At 42.2% G+C, this 16,102-nt stretch overlaps 2 protein-coding genes across 4 annotated transcripts in view; one reads left to right on the plus strand and one right to left on the minus strand.

Annotated features, from left to right (window-relative positions):
* The window catches only part of pofut2 (protein O-fucosyltransferase 2), a 33,088-nt gene extending 31,778 nt beyond the window's left edge, over positions 1-1,310 (minus strand). The window contains exon 1 of one of the 2 annotated variants that reach the window (XM_043693231.1): positions 1,091-1,310. In XM_043693231.1, coding sequence (XP_043549166.1) covers positions 1,091-1,227 — 137 coding nt within the window. In that variant the 5' untranslated portion in view covers positions 1,228-1,310. The remainder of the gene's footprint in view (positions 1-1,090) is intronic. The other variant, XM_043693230.1, reaches the window with a different exon arrangement.
* A 5-nt stretch (positions 1,311-1,315) lies between these two features.
* Positions 1,316-16,102, plus strand: part of ube2g2 (ubiquitin-conjugating enzyme E2G 2 (UBC7 homolog, yeast)) — a 39,809-nt gene continuing 25,022 nt past the window's right edge. The window contains exons 1-2 of one of the 2 annotated variants that reach the window (XM_043693232.1): positions 1,316-1,450; positions 15,224-15,484. In XM_043693232.1, coding sequence (XP_043549167.1) covers positions 1,408-1,450; positions 15,224-15,484 — 304 coding nt within the window. In that variant the 5' untranslated portion in view covers positions 1,316-1,407. The remainder of the gene's footprint in view (positions 1,451-15,223; positions 15,485-16,102) is intronic. The other variant, XM_043693233.1, reaches the window with a different exon arrangement.

Raw genomic sequence — 16,102 nt, forward strand, 5'->3', positions numbered from 1 at the left:
TCCCACATTCGTGAAAAGAACATTACCTGTGAACTATTATCTTATTGCTCCTTATTAAGTGTTAATGTCTCTCTCCAACATTAATAGTGTCCACGTGGAGTACTATTGTCTCTCCCAAATTCTTTCACTACTCCTGTGAATGGTATTGTCCTTTCCCACCATTATCACTAGCCCCATTGAGTGTCATCATCCTTTCCCACCATTATTACTAACCCCCATTGCGTGTCATCATCCTTTCCCACCATTATTACTAACCCCATTGACTGTCATCGTTCTTTCCCACCATTATTACTAATCCCATTGGGTGCTATCGTCCTTTCCCACCATTGTTATTAACCCCATTGAGTGTTATTGTCATTTCCCACCATTATTACTAACCCCATTGGGTGATTTCATCCTTTCCCACCATTATTACTAACCCCATTGAATGTCATCGTCCTTTCCCACCATTACTACTAACCCCACTGCACGCCATCCTCCTTTCCCATCATTATTACTAACCCCATTGGGTGACATGGTCCTTTCCCCACCATTATTACTAACCCCATTAGGTGACATGTCCTTTCCCCATCATTATTACTAACCCCATTAGGTGACATGTCCTTTCCCCATCATTATTACTAACCCCATTGGGTGACATGGTCCTTTCCCCGCCATTATTACTAACCCCATTGGGTGACATGGTCCTTTCCCCGCCATTATTACTAACCCCATTGGGTGACATGGTCCTTTCCCACCATTATTACTAACCCCATTGGGTGAAATGGTCCTTTCCCCGCCATTATTACTAACCCCATTGGGTGACATGGTCCTTTCCCCACCATTATTACTAACCCCATTGGGTGACATGGTCCTTTCCCACCATTATTACTAACCCCATTGGGTGACATGGTCCTTTCCCACCGTTATTACTGACCCCACTGAATGTCATCGTCCTTTCCCGCCGTTATTACTAACCCCACTGAACGTCATCGTCCTTCCCCGCCGTTATTACTAACCCCAATGCCTATTGTTGTCATTCCCCACTATTATTACTAATCCCCTCCGTTATGAGTGCCCTCTGCTGAGATTATTGCTGCCAGTCCGTTACCTGCGTCGTTGAGCCACCGAAGCTCCGTTGCCGCCGGTCTGCCCGGGGCTGAAAGCTCCCCCGTCCCCGTAGAATTGGCCGCCAGCGAGTGCCGCCATGCCAAGGAGGAGACCCAGGCCAGGGGGCAACAGCGCCATTTTGCCGCGTCCCTCAGGAGAGGAGGGGGCGGGGAGGACAAAAGGGGCGGAAGTAAGGGGGCGGCGGTGCGTCGCTAAACTCCCTCCCCTCCTCCCCGACCGGAAGTAGAGGCGGTGCGTCGCTGTAATCGATCCTCCGTCCTTGCCGTTTCTTGCGTGACGTCGTTAACGGTCGCGGCGATGGCAGGGACAGCGCTGAAACGGCTGATGGCTGAGTACAAGCGTAAGTTGGGGGATAGGAGTTCCCGGGACCGCGCATTGGTGGCGGCTGTTGTCCTTCGGGGGATGGAGCCACTTAAATAGCTCATGAGAGATAGGCAAGGCCTTGGGTTTGACTACAGACATGGCTGACCCACAGGGATTATGAATAGGCAATCCTTCTCCTGGCCAGGCAGATGGTGGTCTCAGACCTTCAAGAGAGGTGAGAGTGATCCCAGGCTAAATCCTCATGACTGCCAGCACATTTATAATCACTACTGTTTGCCATAAGTAAGATCACAAACTCCACTTTAAATTGAGCGATGTGGCTAAGGGGCCGAAATTGCTAAGTAATCAAGGGACAAAAGGAGGAGTGAAAATAAATGCAGCACCTATCACTGGAGGGCAAAGTGCTGGGGAAACTAATTGGGTTAAAGATTCATAAGTCCCCCTTGGAGGAGGTAGCTGCAAAGATAGCGGATATAAAAATCAAAACAACTGCAGATGCTGTAAATCAGAAACAAAAACAGATTATTATGTTAGATTCCCTACAATGTGGAAACAGGCCCTTTAGCCCAACAAGTCCACACCGAACCTCCGAAGAGTAACCCACTCAGACCCATTCCCCTACGTTGACCCCTGACTAATGTACCTAATGCTATGGACAATTTAGCATAGCCAATTCACCTAACCTGTACATCTTTGGCTTGTGGGAGGAAACCAGAGCATCCAGAGGAAACCCACGCAGACACAGGGAAAACGTGCAAAATCCACACAGACAATTGCCTGAGGCAGGGATCAAACCCAGGACCCTGGTGCTGTGAGGCAGCAGTGCTAGCCACTGTGCTACTGGAAAAGCTCAGCAAATCTGGTAGCATTAGTGAAGAAGAATCAAGAGTTGATATTTTGGGTTGAGTGATCTAACCTCAGAATGGGTCACTCAATCCAAAGCATTAACTCTTGATTTCTCTCCACATGCTGCTAGATGCTGTGCTTTTTCAGTAATTTCTGAGATAGTGAATGTAGTGCTAGTGACCTGAAAAGACCAGGAGGATTGAAAAACTGCCAATGTAACACCTTTATTCCAAAACGGAGGGAAACAAAAAAAAAGTAACTGTAGACCAGATAGCTTAATGTCTGGTATTGGGGAAAACGTTAGAGTCTGTTATAAAGAAATTAATAGTATTTTTGAAGTTCACAGTATGATCAAGCAGAGTCAGTGTGGCTTCATGATGAAGAAATCATGCCTGACATTTACTAGATTCTTTTGAGGAGGTAACAAACAGTGTAAACAAATGGAAAACAGTGGATTTAATATATTTGGATTTTCAGAAGGTGTTTGATAAGGTATCACATATTAAGCTAATAAGAGTCCACGGAACTGGAGGGTGTGTATTAGCGTAGATGGAAATTGGCTAACTAATATAAAACAGAGTTGGGATAAGGGAAGCACTTTCTGGATGGTAATCTGTAACTCGTAGAATGTCACATGGATCAGTAATGACACCATAATTATTTACTATCTGTATATTAATGACCTGGATGTGGGAAGTTTGTGAATGATACAAAAATAGCTGAGGGATGAGGATGATATAAATAATCTGTAGTGGGATATAGGTAAGTTGAGTGAGTATGCAAAACCTTGACAGATGGAATATAATGTGGGAAAATGTAACATTACGGAGTTTGGCAGGAAGGATAGAGAAGCTGAATATTATTTAAATGACATAACTACAGAGGAATTTGTGAGCCTTCATCCATGAATTGTGAAAAGCTAGCATTCTTGTTCAGTTGCTATTAGGAAAAGCAAATGGAATGTTGACCTTTATTTCAAAAAGAGTGAAGTTTAAACGTAAAACGTAAAACTGCACAAGACACCAATCAGACCACAGCTTGAATACAACAAATAGTTTTGGCCCCTTAGGTAAAGAAAGATAAACTGGTATTAAAGACCGTCTAGAGAACCTTCGCTAGACTGATATCAGACCTGAAGGAATTTTCTTGGCTGACTTGGTTGAATACTTTGGGCCTGTACTCATTGGAATTATGAAGAATGAGAGGAGACCTTATTGAAACATGCATAAGATTCTTCAGGAACTTGACAGAATAAAAGTAGAAAGGTTATTTCCCTTTGTGGGAGAATCATAATAAGAAATCACACATTTAAGACAGAGAAGGAATTTCTTCTCGGAGGATAGTGTATCTGTGGAATTCTACTGCAGATGGTTGTCAAGGTTGGTTCTTAAAAATATGCAAGATAGCTTTTTAACCTGTTAGTAAATCAAGGGTCATGGGGAAATGTAGGAAGTGGAGTTGTGGATTATCAGATCACTCTCATTGAACGGAAGAAGACTTGATGGGCTGAATGGCCTATATCTTTTATATCTTATGACTGCAGCAACTTTGCAAGTTGTCATGTTGTAGAGCCTGTATCCATAAAGCACATTACAAGTTTAATTCTGCAAGAAAAGCTTAATTTAAATAGCTCCATTATAGACCTCACGATACCTAGCAGCACTTTACAGACAATGAGTTGCTTTTGAAATATATTGTCACTATATTACACAGCAAGTAATTTCATGCAGCAAGTTCCCACAATCTGTGCTTTACTCACAAAAAAAAGCAAAATATTGTCTATGCTGGAAACCAAGACAAGTAGTGATGGGAAAACTGAGGTCTGGCGGTGTCTGTGAAGAGCAATTTTTTTTTATTCACTTGTGACTCATGGAACAGATTCTGTGAGACCAGCTGAGTACTTTTCTATTCTTTCATGGGATATGGATATCCATGTCTGGGCCAGCACTTGTTCCCCTTCCCTAGTTGCCCTGCAGAAGGTGGTTGTGAACTATCTTCTTGAACTTTTCCAATGCATGTGCTGTATGTAGATCCACAATGCCTTTTGGGAGGGGGAGGAATTCCAGGATTTTATCCCAATGACACAAGGAATGGCGATGTCTGGACTTGGAAGGGAACATGCAGCTGTTGGTGTTTGTATGTATCTGCTACCCTTTCCTTTCCAGCTAGTAATAGTCATGGGTTATAAAGTGCAGTCTAAGGATTCTTGGTGAATTTCTGCAGTGCATCTTGTAGCTGGCACACACAGCTGTTACTGAACATCACTGGTGGAGGAAGTGAGTATTTATGGGTGTGGTGCCATTCAAGTAGTCTGCTGTGTCCTGGATGTTTTCAGGCTTCTTGAGTGTTGTAGGAACTGCACTCATACAAGCAACTAGAGAGTATTCCATCACTCTTCTGACTTGTGCCTTGTAGATTTTAGATTAGATTAAAGGTGGAAAGGCTTTGAGGAGTCATGATGTGAGTTGTTTACCATGGTATTTATTACCTCTGACCTTTGTTTTAGACACTGTGTACTCGTATGGTTAGTCCAGTTCAGTTTCTGGTCAATGGTAACCCCCAGGATTTTGATGGAGGGGAGGGGAGGGGAAATCAGTGTGATGGCAATGCTGTTGAATGTCATGGGCAGTGGTTAGATTGTTTATAATTGGAAAAGGTCATTGCCTGGCATTTGTGTGAAGTGAATGTTACTTGCCAGTTGTGAGCCAAAGCCTTGATATTGTCGAGGTCTTACTGCGTTTGGACATTGACTACTTCAGTCACTGAGGATCAGTAAACGGTGCTGAACATCATACAATCATTGGCGAACATTTCCAATGACTTTATGATGGAGGAAGAGTCATTGATGAAGCAACTGAAGATGATTGGGTCTAGAACACTGCCCTGAGGAGCTCCAGCAGCGATAGCCTGGAGCTGAGATGAATGAATTCCAATAACCACAGCCCGATATTCCAGTTCGTACTCCAACTGGTGGAGAGTTTTCCTTCTGATTCCCATTGGCTCCAGTTGTGCTAGGCTCCTTGATGCCTACTCAATTATATGTGATCTTGATGCCAACTCTCACCTCAACTTTACAATTCAGCTCTTTTATCCATATTTGAATGAGATCATGAGAATAGTGGCCCTGGCAGAACCCAGGCTACACACCAGTGAGGTGTTTATTGATAGCAAGTGCTGCTTGATAGAAAGCATCATTAGCAGTACAATCACTTTACTGCTGATTGAGAGTAGACTGATTGGGTAGTAATTGGCCAGGTTGGATTTTTCCTGCTTTTTGTCTACAAAATATACCTGGGCAATTAATGGAATTAATGAATCAAGTGATCATCAACAGGAATATTAGTTTTGTTTCTATCTCGACATATGCTGTCTGAATAATTTACTATGATCAATTGACAATAGAAACAACAGACAAAATGGGCTAGTGTTTATGTAACAAGTAATGAAAAGAAAGATGTGACCAAACAAAGTTTAAATAGGAATAACAGAATCATCACTAATTCCTTATTGTGGAGGAGGTGAAAATGTAGCAGTGCTTATGATCTGAAATGGTCAAACTTAATGTTGAGTCCATAAGGTCGTAAAGTGCTGATGTGGAAGTTGAGGTGCAATGCTGTGAACTGATATTAAATTTCATTAGAAAAATGTATGAGGCTGAGGACAGATTGGGAATGGAATGGAGAGAACAAGTAAAGTGACAGGAAATCAGAAGCTTATGCCATACTTGTGGACAGGATGAAGGTATTCTCAAAGCAACTGCTCATACTGTTTAATTTGCTCAGGGGAGAAGACACTATCATGATGTGTGAATACAGCATACTAAATTGAAAGAAATGCAAGTAAATCACTGGATTTGGAGAGGACGATAGTGTTTTTTTTTTAAAAAAATGTTGAGAAAATAACTGCATGTGTTGTGTCCTCTGCTTGCAAGGGAGTGATTTGGGCTTAGACCAGGGTGTCACAGAGGGACTAGTCCATTTTAAGGATGTTGAAATGAAGAAATTCAAGAAAATGATCCCTTGAAAATGGAAAGGGAACTCTGGGTAGTTCTTGGAGAGAGCTGAAAGGGGTAAGACTTGTTTGGAGGCTGTCGAGAGAAATCTTCAGTTGAGGCATAACATAGACCTTTCAGGAGTACAGAGGAGGAATTGTGTCCTTCCAAGAAGTTGATTGATTGGTAGTGAGTATGGTCAAGGTAGGTGTGGAACTCAGTGAGCTAGTAATGGCTGTTAGATTAGAGTGGTGCTGAAAAGGCACAGCAGGTCAGGCAGCATCCAAAGAGCAGGAAAATTGATGTTTCGGGCAAAAACCGCCCAACAAGTCCACACTGACCCGCCGAAGCGCAACCCACCAATACCCCTACATTTACCCCTTACCTAACACTATGGGCAATTTAGCATGGCCAATTCACCTAACCTGCACAACTTTGGACTGTGGGAGGAAACCGGAGCACCCGGAAGAAACCCACGCAGACATGGGAAGAACGTGCAAACTCCACACAGTCAGTCGCCCGAGGCGGGAATTGAACCCGGGTCTCTTGCGCTGTGAGTCCGAGGCGGAAGATGAGGCGTTCTTCCTCCAGGTGTCGGGTGGTGAGGGAGCGGCGGTGGAGGAGGCCCAGGACCTGCATGTCCTTGGTGGAGGGGGTGTTGAAATCTTGGGCCACAGGGTTCCCCCACCTCACCTCTGGTTTCCAGCATCTGCAGTCCTTGTTTTTACCTAATAATGGATGTTGGTTAGTAACCTAGCAGAAATGAAAATGTGTAAGTTGAGAAAGGGAAGAGTTTCTGATGAATAATATGATGTTGAGACAAAAGTGGAAATTGGAAAGTTGAAATTTTGAGAAAAAGTAAGTCATGCGAAGATGTGAGGGAAGGGACTCGAGTATAAATATTTTGCATATCCTGTGAAAGAACTAAGAACCACATGATACCCAATGTAGCATCTTTTATATGTGAATGTATAAGTAAAGTTGAAGAGATCATTGCTCGTTATGAGAACAATTCAACTCATCAGTTGACATATTTTTGTGATGCTGGTTGAAGAATAGTTCAACAGCAGGGTAAGAGGGAGAACTCATTCAATCTTCGTTGAAATAGTGTGATGGGATATTTCGGGTCAATTCATGAGGGCAGAGTTTAAAATCTCATCTGAAAGGTAGCATCTCTGACAGTACAATGTACTTCTGGCACTGCACAAGAGTTCCAGTCTAGGTTACATTCTGAAGTGGGGCTTGAAGTTACGATCTTTGGATTTTGTAAACCTCTATTAAATCTCTCAAGCTAGGTATTTCAATCTTTCTGTATAATTGAAGTCCCCATTCCTGGAACTATTCTTCTAAATATGTTCTCCACCGTCCCAAATTACTTCACATTCTTTGTAAAGTGTGGTACCCTTGTCATTCATATTGCTTCAGTTGTGTCATCTTTGAAAACAGGACCCCGGTTCAGTGGCACTTCCTTAATTATTACACCTGGATGATTGAGCTTAAGTTCTGGAATGGATCTTGAATGTGTAAGGGTTCTGACTTTGAGGTCGAAGTGCTACCAACTGAGCCACCACTGAGGTGCAGTTGTTCGCAATAAGTGAAATACAGAGAATTATTTGAATAAATTCTGGGTCAGTTTTGCAGAAGTTGCTGGAGAAATTCAGCAGGTGTTTAGATCAGAGTGGTGCTGGAAAAACACAGCAGGTCAGGCAGCATCCGAGGAGCAGGATGCTGCCTGACATGCTGTGCTTTTCCAGCACCACTCTGATCTTAACTCTGGTTTCCAGCATCTGCAGTCCTCACTTTTGCCAAATTCAGCGGGTATGGCAGTATCAACACTAAAGAGTCATATTGTATTTAAAACATTAACTCTGTTTCTCTCTTGCTAGGTTTCTCCAGCATTACTTGTTTTTGGTTCAGATCTCCAGTATCCAAAGTGCTTTGTATTTATTTAATCCTATTCAGTGTGATTCTTGTAGCTATTGCTTTCTGTCACCAGAGGGTGCTGTAGTTCCTTGCTTGATCTCACAGTTTATCAAACCAGCCTTGTAAATGACAGATGCCATCCTTAATTCTATTGCAGACTGGTTTATTTCAATTTTACTCGGAGCTGTATCATCCTAACATCTGTTGTTTAACCTGCTCGTGCACCGAAGTATGATATATTTTGCTTTTGGAGGTGCTGGTGTTGGATTGCAGTGAAGTTAAAAATCACTCAACACCAGGTTATAGTCCAACAGATTTATTTGGAGGCACAGGCTTTCGAAGCACTGCGAGTGTGGGGAGTATATGGGTGCAGGTATGAGCGAGTGTGTGTGTGTGTTTAGCCTTGGCTTTCAGCCTCTGCTCGGCCACTTTGCGTTGTTGCTTGTCCTGAAGTCCGCATTGGAGGATGGTCACCCGAAATGTCCGTGGCGGAATATCCTGTATCACTGAAGTGTTCTCCAATTGGGAGGGAACACCCTTGCCTGGTGGTTGTGCGGTGTCTGTTCATCTGTTGTCATAGCATCTGCTCAGTCTTGCCAATGTGCCATGCCACAGGGCATCCTTGTCTGCAGCATATGAGAGAGACAACATTGGCCGAGTCATGTAAGTCCCTGCTGTCTACGTGGTGGGAGGCATCCCCACGTGTAATGATGGTCTCCTTGTTGACAATCTGACATGTCTTGCAGTGGCTGCCGTGACAGGGTTGTACGGTGTTATACTCGATGTTGTCCTGTAAGCCGGGTAGTTTGCTATGAAGAATGATCTGTTTGAAGTTTGGTGGTTTAAAGGCGAGCAGTGGAGGTGTGGGGAAGGTCTTGGTGAGGTTCTCATCTTCCTTGATAATGCATTGCAGGCTGCAAAGAACATGGCATAGTTTTTCGGTTCCCGGGAAGTACTGGACAATGAAGGGTACCTATTCGGTTGCAACCCGTGTCTGTCTCCTGAGGAGGTCATTACGGTTTTTCGCTATGGCATATCGGAACTGGCTGTTGATGAGTTGATGCCGTTATGAGGGCATCCCTGAGCACCTTCAGGTGTCTGTCACGTTCCTCAACATCTGAACAGATCTTGGTGTGTGCATAGGGCTTGTCCATAGGGGATCGCTGTTTTAATACGTTTAGGGTAGAAGCTAGAGATGTGCAGCATTGTGAGGTTATCCGTGGGTTTGCGGTAGAGTGAGGCGCTGAGGTGCTCATCCTTGATGGAGGAGCATGTGTCCAAGAATGAGACAGATACTAAAGAGTAGTCCATGGTACATCTGATGGTGGGATGAAACTTGTTAGTCTCGCTGTGTAATTGTTTCAGTGACTCCTTGCCATGGGTCCAGAAGAAGAAAATATCATCAATATATCTGGTGTATAGTGTTGGTTGGAGGTCCTATGCAGAAAAGAAAACTTGTTTGAACCTGTGTATGAAAATGTTGGTATATATGGGGTGCAAATTTGATCTCCATGGCTGTTCTGTGTGTCTGGATGAAGAACTGGTTGTCAAAGGTGAAAATGTTGTGGTCGAGGATGAAGTGCATGAGTTGTTGCACAGTGCTCAGAGATTGGTAGTTGTTGGTATTGAGTACTGAGGCTGTTGTCACGATGCCATCATTGTTGGGAATGCTGATGTAGAGTATTGACACATCCATTATAACAAGGAATATTCCCGGTTCGTGTGGTCCATGGGTGCTGAGTTTCTGTAAGAAATCTGTAGTGACATGACAGAAGCTGGGGGGGACCCTGTACAATGGGTTTCAAGGTACCTTCAACATAGCCAGATAGGTTCTTGCACAGGGTCCCATTGCCTGATACGATGGGACATCCTGGTGTGTTGACTTTGTGTATCTTCGGAAGGCAGTAGAAATCACCTACATGAGAAGTACAGTGTAGGAACTGTGATATATTTCCAAGTCAGGATGCTGTATGTCTTGGAGAAGATCTTTCAGATGGGGTGGTGTTCCAATGTATCTGCTGACCATGTCCTCCTCGGTGGTAAAGGCTGAGAATATTACTGAACAATGCCAGATCTTTCATATAAAACAATCACACTTTAGACAAATTCCTTCTTTCTAATCTTGTTTTCTCCTGTTAAATGTGTTTGAACTCTATTATTCTGATTGTGATTCTGATATATTTTGTGGAGCAGTGTCTGTAACAACCTTTGATTGTCCAGTAGAGATTAGAGTGATCTCCTAGAACTCAAAAGAATAAAATGTCATTCCTTTCCTCCCTCACTTTCTCTGTCTTTGTCACACTGAGGTTGAAATGGGGATAAATGATAACTGTCACTATATCCCTTTTTTTGTTCTAAAGCACACAGTCCTGCATTCTGACATCTTTCTGTAGAGGTCATAGAGTCATAGAGACGTACAAAACGGAAACAGACCCTTCGGTCCAACCCATCCATGCCGACCAAATATCCCAACCCAATCTAGTCCCACCTGCCAGCACCCAGCCCATATCCCTCCAAACCCTTCCTATTCATATTCCCATCCAAATGCCTCTTAAATGTTGCAATTGTACCAGCTTCCACCACTTCCTCTGGCAGCGCATTCCATACACATACCACCTTCCGTTTGGAAAAAGCTGCCCCTTAGGTCTCTTTTTATATCTTTCTCCGCTCATCTAAACCTATGCCCTCTGGTTCTGGATTTCCCCACCCCAGGGAAAAGACCTTGTCTATTTACCCTAACCATGCCCGTTATGATTTTATAAACCTCTATAAGGTCATCCATCAGCCTCCGACGCTCCAGGGAAAACAGTCCCAGCCTGTTCAGCCTCTCCCTATAGCTCAAATCCCCCAACCCTGGCAACATCTTGTAAATCTTTTCTGAACTCTTTCAAGTTTCACAACAACCTTCCAATAGGAAGGAGATCAGAATTGCACATAATATTCCAACAGTGGCCTAACTAATGTCCTGTGCAGCCGCAACATGACCTCCCAACTCCTGGACTCAATACTCTGACCAATAATTTGGATATAAACTAAGAACAGAAATCAGTTGAAATCCAATACAGGCTAACCAACAGCAACCTTTACTCCTTCATCACAGGAAAATGTTCCAAACTTGTATATTTTTATTTATTGGAATTATTTCTGTGCAAATTGGAAAGAGGAAAAGAGCTTGCATTTATTTAGCAATTTTCACAATGTTTTGACTCACTTTACAGCTAGCAAAGTATTTTTGAGGTGTGATCATTGTTTTTACCCTGTTCCTTGCAATATGTCAATGACTGCAGATGCTGGAAACCAGATTCTGGATTAGTGGTGCTGGAAGAGCACAGCAGTTCAGGCCACATCCGACGAGCAGTAAAATCGACGTTTCGGGCAAAAGCCCTTCATCAGGAATATTCCTGATGAAGGGCTTTTGCCCGAAACATCGATTTTACTGTTCCTCGGATGCAGCCTGAACTGCTGTGCTCTTCCAGCACCACTAATCCAGAATATTGCAAGGAACAGTCAGCTAATTAAAGCACAGCAAGCTCCCACAAAAAATAATAACAATTAACTTTTTCAGTTTTAGTTGAGGAATATATGTTGACCAGGGACAATTTACTTGCTCCTCTTTGAGACAGTGCCATGGATTTTTTTTTGTATCCACCTGAGAGATCAGACTCTGTTAGTTTAACATCTTAGCCAACAGATTGGTCCTTCTGCAATATTGCTTCATTCCTGTTTTGGACGAGATAATGAGCTCCAGTTCCTCGAGCAGGATTAAACCCAACACCTAACTCAAAAAACAGGAAAATAGATAAGCTACGTGATAAAGTGAAGTGATAGAGTATTAAAACTAACATCTCTCTAAAATTACCAAGTTTGGGCTTGTGCTTTTTTTTTGTCATTTAATGTTTAATTAGGGATTTGGAATATGCACCTGATATTTCACCTTTAGGCTTTGAAGTAAAGGTGTGATTGTCATTCTTTTGGTGCTGTGTTTCCTTTTGAGACTACAGTAGTCTTCTGAACAAAAGCTTGTCACAGTTGGTGATTTACAGAACTATAATTCTATCAACAGAGTTTAGATCTGAATCATTCTAAGTGATGGAAATGTTCCAAACGTCATACTTGAAAATTCAGTTCAATATCTCATCATTTCACCAGTTCTTTTGTGGCCAGGATACTCTATGACTACACTGTCAAGACAGATAACCCTAAGTAAACTAGCCCTGTGTGAGCTACTGACTTTCCCCCACAGTAGCAGATAATCTGACCTGCCCATTGTTTAACATGTGGATTAGAGTTCAATTTCAGCTCCCACGCTTTTAGCTAAGTTATTGTACTGGATGCACATCTAATATTTCTTGTGCATGGTGAGTGCTGACCATGGTTTTGAAGCTCCTATGAGCTGGAAGGGCTCTGATTACCAAATCCTGATACCTGCCTCCGTCCAGCTCAGGATCCTGTTGTACACAACTCTGTGATGCTGGTTATATTCCCAATGGGTGAGGCCATTTTGGGGAACAAAAATGCAACTGTGGGGATAAAAGCAGGGAATGCAAGCATACAACACCAAACAAGAACATAAATCTTGTAGATTAATTTTCAGTCTGTGTGTAATCTTGCATTGCAATAAACTCAACTGTTCTGTGCTTTTCTGTCAATCCCCATGACATTACAGACAGTGAGTGAGGGGGATGATTGACTTAACTATTATTTTGAATCAATTATGTCTGGATTTTGCTATTTTTTCAATTTAAGAAAACTGTAGTATTTGCTGGGAAAATTATTAATGAAACTGGTAGAATGCTTAAATAAATGTCAAATTAAAAATTTCACAAGTAGCATAATCTTTATTTCTGGCCTGCTTAGGGCACAAACATAAACTCTGAAAAGTGGGTTTATGCCATTCAAAGCCCAACGTTTTTTTAATTCTGCAAATCTGACTTATTTGAATTCTTATTGTGACAGCTGTTTGGAGAAGTGAAGTTCTGGAGCTGGCCACGAGCTGTTTACATATTTGAATTGGCTTCTTTGATCATGTGGTTACATTGAGTAACTCTGCACTGTTGATTGAAAGGACTGCTGTGTGTCAGGTTAATAGGTTGAGTGGTTCAGTAATATGCTTTATTGTTAATCCAGCTGTTTGAGTGAAGCTATTATTGTAAACTGGAACTCGAGGGTAGGTGAGTCACGCAAAACCCAGTGATATGCCTTGGCAGTCATTACAAAGTACTCAGGCATTTCGTGACTGTCTACTCTTCTCCAACATGTATTGAAGAATATAAGGTGAAAAATTCCTCATTTAGTTTTCACAAGAACATTGTACACACTCCCAACAACAGGAATGTACAGTCACATCATTCTCCACCCCTTCTGCATGAACTTAATAACATAATGAGCCAGAGTAGGGCATACTGTAATAGGCCCCCTTAGTTCGACTTTCTTTTCCTTGCTCTTCAGCTAGAAATTTTTTTTACATTGTAACTTGCTGACATATGTGCTCATAAAAATGCAGCATGGATAATGTTAGGACCCTAGTTAATACAGCACTTGTGGTTTATCTCTTTAACCGCTGTGATTTAAAGATTGAGAAACAGGAGATCAGAGGAGAAGGAAATTGGTTGAATTAGAGTCGAAAGATAAACAAAGATGGTTGGGGGAATGAATTGTTTCTTTTTTTTCTCTCCCTAAATACAAAGGGAACGTAAGAAAAACTTTAAGATTTAAAATGTAAAAATCCTCGGAGGATTTTACGGCTCAAAGGAATTAGAGTCCACAGTTACACAATACCTTTAAACTGCTGACAGAGCTCATTAACACCTTAACATGTACAGAGGAACCTCGATTATCTGAAGGACATGAGCAGGGAGTTTTTCTTTGGGTTAATCGAATCCCAGATAATAGTTTAGCCAAGCATCTTGACCTTGCGATCTTGCCGGATAATCCGAAATTTGGGTAATCGAATGCCAGATAATTGAGGTTCCTCTGTATATTTTAAACTCAACAGCCTTGTAGAATGCCCACTCATCTGACACTTTGATGCATTCTGTTTCTGTGGTTTTTCTTTTAAGTTCTAAGGCACTCGGATCTTCTTTTCCTTTGTCCTGACTGTTTTGGAGATTGCTAAACTGCACTGCTGATGTTTCAGGTGTTTTAGCTGTGACGTGTTTCTCTTTGAAACAATCCTGTCCACACACTGACCTACTGGATGGTTCTGCCTTGCTAAAAGAACTTTTCTTGATCTCTGTCTTCCTCTGTCAAAGGAGACTTTGTTGCTAGGCAATGGCAAAATATCTCCTTGTTTCTATCCATGGTTTCTAAAACACAGAACTATTCACATCGGTGGGGGGAAAGGGGGGTTTTACATACATGTAAAAGAACTGACCAAACTAAATAGATAACCGTGAACACTCTCAGAAATCAAAAATTACATTAAAACTATGTCTACCCTTCTAATCAGCAGTATATAAATACAATTCAATCTTGAACCGATACATGTTTATGTCTGATAAGCAATTGAAACCCAAATTTCCAAATAATTATATATAATTAACCAATACCATAGTAGTCACTGTTGCAGTTTAAGAAATATAACAGCTAGTTTACACAAAGCAATGTTAAATCGAGCTGGAACTAGGTACTATAATATGAAAGTAGATGTGAATCCTTTCCTTATAGTTTATTTGTGCAATGCAGCATTGCATATGTCTTCCTCTTACTATGACCCAATTACCCAATGTCCTAGACATGTCTATTTAGTATTCTTACACAAGTAACTCTTTATACCTAAATTAGTTCATTTGGTTATAATCAAAAATCAATAATAGAATAACCTTTATTGTCACGTGCACTTAAATGTGTGTAGTGAAAAGTTTATAATGTTGCCTTATGGTGTCATCTTAGGGCTAGGTACAGATACTTTGTATTGTTACAGAATTGAAATAGTAGGAAAAAATAGACGAGTGTGGGAATACAGTTTAAAAAGTATCTTCAAACAAGTTATTGTCCTTTCTCATTGGGTCTGTGCCCACTAAACTTTAGAACATGAGGCCTCACTTCCTGCACGTGCTGACCACTGCCACAGACTCGCTCCGCCTGGTCAGCCTGGGCCTGGTCTGCACCCTCTCCAGGCTCCAGCCCGCAACCCGGCTCCCAGCTCAAGCTGCACTAGCCCTGCTACCACTCCAGTCTCCAGCCATGACTGGCTTCCAGGACTCGGCCCACGCTCGCTCTGCTCCTGCTCTGGCCTCCGGCCGCAACTCGCTTCCCAAGCTGGCCTGCTGTGTTCTCCATTCCCTGCAGGTAGGGTAGTTTAAGAAGTTAAAAGTTGTGCGGGGTGGGGGCGGGGGCAAGAAAAGCTGCAGCAAAGAGGGGGGAAAAGAAAGGGAAAAGGAACCGATGAGCAGATGGAGTTCCGGCTAGAGCATGCTACTCTGTCACCATCTTGAACAGAGTATTCAGCTTCTTAAAATGTGCATTGGTAGTGTCCCTTCTTCTGAGTCAGAAGGTCTCGGTTAAAGTACCAACTGTCATGGAAGTGTCCTAACATGTCTGAAATAGATTGGTTAAAAATAGTTTTTCAGCTTAAAGGGGCACCATACTAAAAACAACATTTTGATCAGAAATTTATGAAAGTAAAATGTAAATGTGCTGACATTTATTCTAGCCTATGATTCATCCACCAGGTGCTGAAGACTTCAAGCATATAAGAGGGAGGCAGCAGCGTAATAGTAGTGTCACAGAGCCAGCAATCCAGAACCCCAGGCCAATGTTCTGGGATCATGAATTTAAATCCCATGATGGTAGATGGTGAAATTTGAATGAAATAAAAATCTGGAGTAAAGCATTTTCCTAATTAACTATTTGCAGCCATTTAACCACTGTTTGCCACAAAAACCCCATCTACTTCTCTTTCTTTAT

The sequence above is a fragment of the Chiloscyllium plagiosum genome, chromosome 7 (genome assembly GCF_004010195.1).
Source record: "Chiloscyllium plagiosum isolate BGI_BamShark_2017 chromosome 7, ASM401019v2, whole genome shotgun sequence".
Classification (NCBI taxonomy): Eukaryota; Metazoa; Chordata; class Chondrichthyes; order Orectolobiformes; family Hemiscylliidae; genus Chiloscyllium; species Chiloscyllium plagiosum.